The 7,924-nt window shown below is 45.0% G+C and overlaps 1 protein-coding gene across 1 annotated transcript in view; it reads right to left on the reverse strand.

Moving 5' to 3' along the window:
• Positions 1-6,798: 6,798 nt before the first annotated feature.
• Positions 6,799-7,924, reverse strand: part of MXRA8 (matrix-remodelling associated 8) — a gene marked incomplete at its 5' end in the record, with an annotated part of 12,952 nt that continues 11,826 nt past the window's right edge. Inside the window, one exon of the mRNA XM_008941898.1 lies at positions 6,799-7,179. Coding sequence (XP_008940146.1) covers positions 7,154-7,179 — 26 coding nt within the window. The remainder of the gene's footprint in view (positions 7,180-7,924) is intronic.

A 7,924-nucleotide genomic window follows, 5' to 3' on the forward strand; every position in this document is an offset into this window, starting at 1 on the left:
AGGCTGGGAGCCACTGAGGATTAGTCACTTCTCACTCTGACAAAGGCATAAAGTACTGAAGATTTCTGTAAAACTGAATTCAACTTTTCTCACTCTGACAGAGTAAGGCATAAAGTACAGAAGATTTCTGTAAAACTGAATTCAACTTCCTGTCCTGCATGTGGGCTCAGACACATGCTATGGTTCTTTCCATGAGAGTATGAAAAAAAATGCCATGAATCCATCAATTCTACCACGAATCCACCAATTCCTCCACACACAAGAACCTCTGAACAACAACAGGGAAGGCTTCCTATGGCAGGGCTATAAGATAATTCTAGTACAAGGTGTATTTTCTGAGCTACTGAGCTTTATGTAGGTTTTTTACAGCAACCTCTGAGCTAGAACTCAGGGAAGGCTTCCTTTGGCAGGGCTATAAGATAACTCTAGTACAAGGTGTATTTTCTGAGATACTGAGCTTTATGTAGGTTTTTTACAGACAAAATATATCATCCAACCCTTTGGTCTCTTCAGTTTGTACTTAATGACTTCCTGAATTCCTCAGAGACCCAGGTGGCATCTGCACAAAGACTACCTCTGCCAAGAGCTCTGTCCTTGCTCTATGAGCTTTGCTTCAGCTTCTGACAAATGAAAATCTAACGAGTTGTATCATTGTTAGATGACTACCTTGGAACAGACGTGGCAAGACTGGATCTGTGACTCACACAAAGCTTTCTGTGTCCCCGTGAAGCACAGAGGAGAGGAGATAACCCAATTTCATGTCACAGTCAAACCACAAGCTAATCCAGTTAATGAGTGGCCATCAGGATGCAGGATACACCACCTTAGCAAACCCTGGTCCATCAGGGCTAATGTTGTGCTTCTTGCAGAGTTCAGGCCTTAACACTTCAGTGGAAAATAAATATAAGGCATAAAATCTCTTGCTCTCAGTGCTGTGATAGAGCCAATAGCCTGGCTGACCCCTGCAGGGAGCAGAGTGTCCTGAGGCATAAAAGCCACTCACCCTTCATTTAAATAGCAGTGCACTTCATTACCACACAGAGAAGCAGCAAGCCCTTTTAAAAAGCCATCCTTTGAGTTATTAGTGATGGCTGTGGTTGTTTGTCTCAGTGAAAGCAAAAAGCTCATGGTGCTGAGTGCTTAGCATATAAGGATTTGTTTAAAAAGGTATCACAGAAAGAAAACCACAGCTCTGAGCACTCAGACACTCACCAAGTTGCAACTTGGGACCCACTCTGAGATTTCATGGGTATTTTTGATCCACCTGCAAGAATTTATTTGTAAAAGAACAAAATCATCTTTCACTTGGAGGATTATTTCTTCTCAAGACTCGACTGCTGGCAGTTTTTCCTCTCCTGTCACTGAAATCCATGCCACTTGTAGCACTGAGGGGACCTGTGGTACCATGGGTGCATTAGAAACTGTGTGAAGACTTTCAGCACATCCAACAAGACAAGTTATGCAGCTGCTCTTCATCTCTGGGGCAAAGATTCCATCTTCTGTTGTTTCATGCAAGCAAGGTTTGCATCAATGCAAAAGAAAACCTAAATATGGAAATGATCCTAAAGGAGAGAGAGCAGAAAGACAGAACTGCAGGCACACAGCTTAGAAATGTTTAAAGCTCAGATGCTGTGGGCTGGCTCCCAAGCTGGGGTACATCACCAGGGTGCAATCCACGGCAGTTTACACTGCTCAGGGATCTCCTCTAAAAGATCTGCAAGGGTTTTTTTCCCTTTTATTCTTCCCCTTCGTGCAGCAGACCTTGGTCAGAGTCAGGTCATGGCAGAACTCAGTCGCTGTGGTTTACAAGAAAATAAAGACATCAAACACTAGAGGGAAGCAAAAGACTTGGAGTCCAACAAGTCCTCCAGCCCCCTGGGCAAAGTTCCCCTGGCCTCTCAGTGCAGTTGGATTCAGACACAAATAAACCTGGGGGGAAAAGTCAGAGGGTATTTGCAGTGACATTTCCAAAAAGCCTTTTAACTGAGCATTGTGTGTTATGGAGGGATACTGCCCTGCAGATCTGTAGGAATGAGGTCTGGTGTACTTCCCATGAGAAGGGAAAAGAATAGAGGACAACAATCATGTTGGTGCTCCACAGGGACTACTAAGAAGCAATTAGAAAAATGTAATGGAAAACATGAACAACATTCTTAGCAGATGCACACAGCTTATGGGATCCAGAGGAATGAAGAGTGGCTGCTCCAATCTCAGTCTCTTTTTCACCTAACTGGAGTCTCCTGATGACTGTTCAGTGACTGCTACCAAAAGCCTGATTCATCTCAGACTTTGTTCCCACTGAAGAATAAACAGTAATCCAACCCAACACGTGTCACCTCAGCCCAGCAACATGGTGGCACCTTTGGCTCCTAACATCAACAGTATAACTGGAATAATTTATGGTTTTTCTACAGCATGTTGCTCTAGTTTGCCTGTGGCACTTCAGGGAGGAAAAAGAAAAAGTAAGTTTAAATGTTAGAAGAACGGGGTTGAGTCAGATGTTCCCAGTGGGGCTGGTACCAGCTCCAGGATGATCTCACTTTGCCCAGCCTATCTTTTTTTCAGTAGTTCTCATTTGCCTTCTCCTCACTGTGAAGAATCTCACTTAGAGGTTTTGGCAGTGGCTGACCAGTGAAGTCCCACAACAGCACCCAAAAGTGTACTTTGGGTGAGATCTTTATCTTACACAGCCCCTGCTCAAGAACTCACCCTTCATGCTCAGCAACAGCAGAGCCCCATGAGAAGGAACCATCCCCATCCACTTCTCACCATCTTCCACTCCCAACCCTTTTAACCTGGGTGAGTTTTTTGTTGTTTTTTCCCCCCTCTGGTTATCTGAGAGAGCACAAGCAGCCATCACAGGGCAATTCCCCCCAGTGAAGAGGTGGTGTGAAAGGCAGGAGCCTGGCTGCAGTGTGATGTCCCATCAGGTAAGGCAGAAGATAAAACTTTCACTAGAGCAGGTCAGTAATATTACTTTGCTAAATGCAATTCTTTGCCACTTTTTAGTTTCATACCCTGCTTTGATCCTTCAGATTCTTGCTCCTATGCCCTGCACTGTCCATCCACACAGCAACAGCAGCTGCTTCCACCAGTGTCCCTGGAAGAACTCTGTCACACCAGCTGGGATACTACTCAGTGGGTGGAAGCCCTCCAAGAGCAGAATGTGCAGCAGGAACTTTGCAAGGTGTTACTTCTGCAAGGAAAAGAGGAATCTGGGCTGGGAGCAAAGTATAAAACTGTGCAGTTAAGTATTCCAGCAGGATATGTTATCTTCCCTTCTGGACTTGCAGGATTATGTACTATGAAGGAGCTGCCAGATTTCATCTCTGATAGATGGTTTGAACTCCACCTACAGCTGCAGATCTGTTCATTATAAAACACTTGTGGAGAGCTAAGATTTGTCTGTGACAAATTTATTTGCCCATGACCAAGTGAAATGATGATGTCCCATGTGGAAACCATACTGAAACCACTGGAATGCAGGCATCCAACCTGCACTTTGTCAAGCACTTTAGGATGCTCTGAGATGAAAGGCAGTGCAGAGCTCCTGGGAAGAATTAGCTAATGCTGGCTAATAGCTTAGGTAGCACCTCCAAAGAGCAAGAAATAAAATCAACCTTAACTTGAAACTCCATTATATTCTCCTTTATTTCTGAAATGTTAGGAGAGTTACACAACAATGGCAAACAGCAGAAGTAACAATAATAATGAAAATTAATTCTGTTACAACAAAGAACAAAACAAGCTTTATGGAACAAGTCCTGCTCTCAGTCTTGAGAGGAAGCAGAGTGTGCACAGAGCTGGAAAGAGGGGGCTCTAGTTCTAGTCTCAGTTTTAACCCCATTTAAGGTCACTGCCATACACCCTTTACACAACAGGGGCTTGCAGTCCATGCATCACCCTACAAGAGACTTGCATTTCTCTGCCCTCCTTGAGCCAGAGTACTCACTGAGAGTTAACTGTTATAAAAATATAAGGGGTTATTATTATTATTTTAACTAGCTGAACAGAAAATGCATGTCTCAGAAAATGCAGGAGACTACACTGAGGCAAAGCCTGCAAGAGCCTGCAAAGCAAGAGGCACACAAGTCTCACCAGGATGCAGCATTCTGTTAGCACAGTGAGGATATCACTTGGAATAACTCAGGCAAAGCACCTTTACCAAAACACTACACATATTAAAAATTTGCCTCCCCATGAGAGGCAGGTTAGTGTCCCATGCTGGGGCAAGAAAGGCTGAGATGAGAGAAAAAGAGGGGAAACCAACCTGTCTGGAATTGCACTGACCCTGCAGCTGAGTGGGGACCCAGGGGTGGTCCTGCCTCAGCCCAGTGCTCCCCTGCAAGCCAAGCCCCCTAAATTCCACCTGCAGTACCAGCCACAGACCTCATGGCAATGCCACAGACTGGCAGATACAATGTAAGGGACACAAACAGATTCTCACCAGTATTTAAGGGCAAACAGACTTTGATAATTCCTCTGTATTAAATAAACAAAACTCTCCAGTTTTGCACTCTGTTCTCTTTTTCTCTTTTTTTCAACAGTTTGAGAACACAACTGGTTACCCAAGAGTCTCACCTGGGTCCCTTTCAGCCAGAATTTTAACCTATTAAATTACATACTGCTTTTGAAAACCACCATTCTGATCATCAGCCCAGTCACACAACACTCCTGAAGAAAAAAGGGCCACAAGCTCAGCTTGGACTCCCATCTTGATCAGTTTGGGTTATCTTGGCCTGTCTGACCATTACCCAAACTCAAACCAGGGCTCAAAGCAAGGATGAGGAACTCCTAAAGCTGGCCCTAGTGCTTGTTTCAGAAAGCATATTCATTTTTTTCCCCCCCTCCTTAATCTATTTTGCAGCCTAGAAGTCAAACAAAATATTTCAATGCCTCTGGAGTGTCTGAGCAACCCCACTTTGTGCTGGTGTCTCTATGAGCTGTGCTAAGCAATTTGAACTGGCAAATAAAGATCTCCAACCTTTGACTCACAGACATGAAAGGGAGGCAGAAAGACATTCATGACAATTATTTGAGACTGTGCCACCTTGATGGGATAACCAGCACAGCCTTAGGCACCTGCAGGCGTGCAAAAAAAAAGCTTTCAATCAGCCCCAGCCAAAGGCAGCCTCGTGGCTCTCTCCTCCTGGGCCCAGCCCCAGCCCCTCTTCTCCACCCAGCCACAGGTCTGCCCTGCCTGGGCACTCTGCAGGGGGGAATCTTAAGTGAGGGTAAAGGCAAATCACAATACACCATCCAGAGAGCAGTGGAAGAGCTAAGCAAACAAAAAAAGATAAAGATGTGCCCAGCTATAGCTTAGGAAGGGTCACCTCCACTCTACCATTATGTTCTGTGGTTAATATTTTCAATACTTGAAGGCATTAAAATGAGGGCCCTAAATATATGTATTCTTTAACATCATCCTCACTAACAGGGAGAATTAACAGCTATAAAAACTGACGTGCTCCACGTTCCACTCCCATAGGAAGTGTGCATGGAAGCACATCCCAGCTCCTGAGCAGTCACATTCCCAGTTGTGGGAACACCAGTTGCAAGCAGAGCAAGACTTTAAGACTGAAAGCACTTCAGGACTGAAACCACAGCATCACCCTCACATCTTCCCTCCTAGTAGTTCCACACAAACTCCTCTCCACACTTTCAGCACCCACAACATCCCAGAGACCCCACCCCAGTTCTGTTCAGCCACCAAGCCCACACACAGTCCCTCCCCCTCTGCCATTCTCCTCAGAACCCCAAAGAGAAGGCTGGGAACCTTTGGCCACCTTCCCCCTTACACAAGAACACAAGCCACTGTCATGCTCACAACAGTAGGAAAGACCTTTTCTCCTGTGCCCCATGGACCACAGGTGTTACCTGGTTTGGGAATGGTGCCACAGAATGTCCCAACCAGTTAGAGGAGCTGTGTAAGACTTCAAATCCTCCAGCCTTCCAATGCTTTCCAATGCTTCGATTCCAACACTGAATAACTGATTTCCAAAACATTTCCAATTTTTTGACATCCCCACTTGACACACTGTTCATATGAAGTCCCCTTCAACCCACAGCCCCACTATCTCAGGTACCTGCTCCCCAAATCCACAAGAACAGACTCCTCTCCCTCCCTGATTCCCCTTCTGAGACTCCAGCCCATGAAAACTCCTGACAGGCTCACCAGAGGAGTGTGCTGTTCCCCTGGCTCCTCGTGGGCTGCTCAGGAGAAGCTATTCCCCTTGTCTGCCTGCCTGTGCTGTCATCATACCTTTGTTCTGGTGTGCACACAAGCTCTGTGTGGCCTGGATCCACCCAAGGACTGCAGGAAAATCACATTCCAGATTCCACACAGGAGGTTAGCCCTCTGCATAATATTCCTGGTTCTGATCTAACTGAGACTGGTATTACAGCCCTGTAACTCCAGCAGCTGCAGTGTCTGCTCATGCCAAATTTGATTTGGTCTGCACTGAAACAAAAACAAATCAACAAACAAGCTTAGAGTGAGAAATACAGAGTTAGGCTTCCAGAGCAATTCGGAGCTGATCCCAGCCCTACCCCTGGTCTTTTGTGTGCCTTCCTTTGCCCTGTAAAATGAGGATATTGGCATTTCCCCATTCAGAAAATGAGGTATTTTTGTTGTCACTTGTGAAGGCGTGTGCTCTTTGTACATCACCTGGAACATGTAAAGTGCTAGTGACACTGATTCATGCCAGCCTATGAGAGATCACAATCTGGCTTTGCTGTTATTTTTCTAATGAGTATAATACGTGGAAAAATGCCTGATATAATGATGGCTCAAGATTAGTGATGCAGGTTGGTTTATTTAAAGCAGTAACATCAAAGCAAAAGGTCTGCTGATGCAGCTCATAAAAATCATTGATGCATAAAACCAACAATAATATCAAGAAAGAAAAGGGGAATGGAGGATTGGGAGAACAGAAGAGGAAAAGGCACCCCAAACCCATCATAAGTGCCCACAAGACAGTCTAACTCTTTCAAGAAGCATTTGCAAATACCCTTGTGCTTAGTGGGGAGAAAGTCTATGTGAAAAAAAAAAAATCTATGGTAACTGGAGGGCCGTGATATTAAGAGGCATCTCTCTTCCATTTATCTATCTTTGATTGAAGCTTCTGGTCCAGCCAGCAGCTTGGCAATGTCTTCATTTACAATATTCCTTCCTGAAATCTGAAAGCAAATTGAAACGAAGGTCAGTACCTGCAGGGAGATTTCAAACCTTCCAAAGCAGCACACTAATATGGACTTAACTACTGAGTGATAAGTGGCCATTTGCAGTCAGCCATGTCCCCAGTACCCTCTGCATGAAGGTCAGAGTGGGTTATAGTGTGTATAAATTATTGCACAGACCATCCCTGCAGAATGCATGGCAAAAAAAGCATGAGAACTCCATCAAGAACAGCAGGTCTAAGGCATGGACTCTCTAGACCATTCCCCTCTTGATATCATTTCAGTCACATTTACTATGTTCTAAACTCCTATGCAAGCTGTCATGCAACCTAACAGCTTCTTAGAAGCACTGCCTGACATGAGTCTGACTCTGCACACTGAGGTGTAACCCTCAGGACTAATCCTGGATAAGCAAAAGGAGACTCATCTGCTAGGAAAGGAGAGTGGTTTGCTGGATGAAGTAAGGAACTACCCATTACCCACAAACCAATTCAACTCAGAACACTCTTCTGCACAGTGTTTTCTTCTCAGACACCATGCCAGGACATTTTTGAGATCCATCTCCCTCTGGGGTTACAGCACAGGCTGCACTATTCCAGCCCTGCAAGGCATTCTTTTCCAGCACAGAAAAATTCTATTCGTGCCATGCCAGAGGTTTTTAAAGGCCTAATCACTACTTGCATCTTGTGGCTCCATGATGAAAGGATGGAAAGGGAACTAGCTTCTCATTCCTTACGTGATTTCT

The sequence above is a fragment of the Merops nubicus genome, unplaced genomic scaffold, assembly GCF_000691845.1.
Source record: "Merops nubicus isolate BGI_N331 unplaced genomic scaffold, ASM69184v1 scaffold26026, whole genome shotgun sequence".
Taxonomy (NCBI): Eukaryota; Metazoa; Chordata; class Aves; order Coraciiformes; family Meropidae; genus Merops; species Merops nubicus.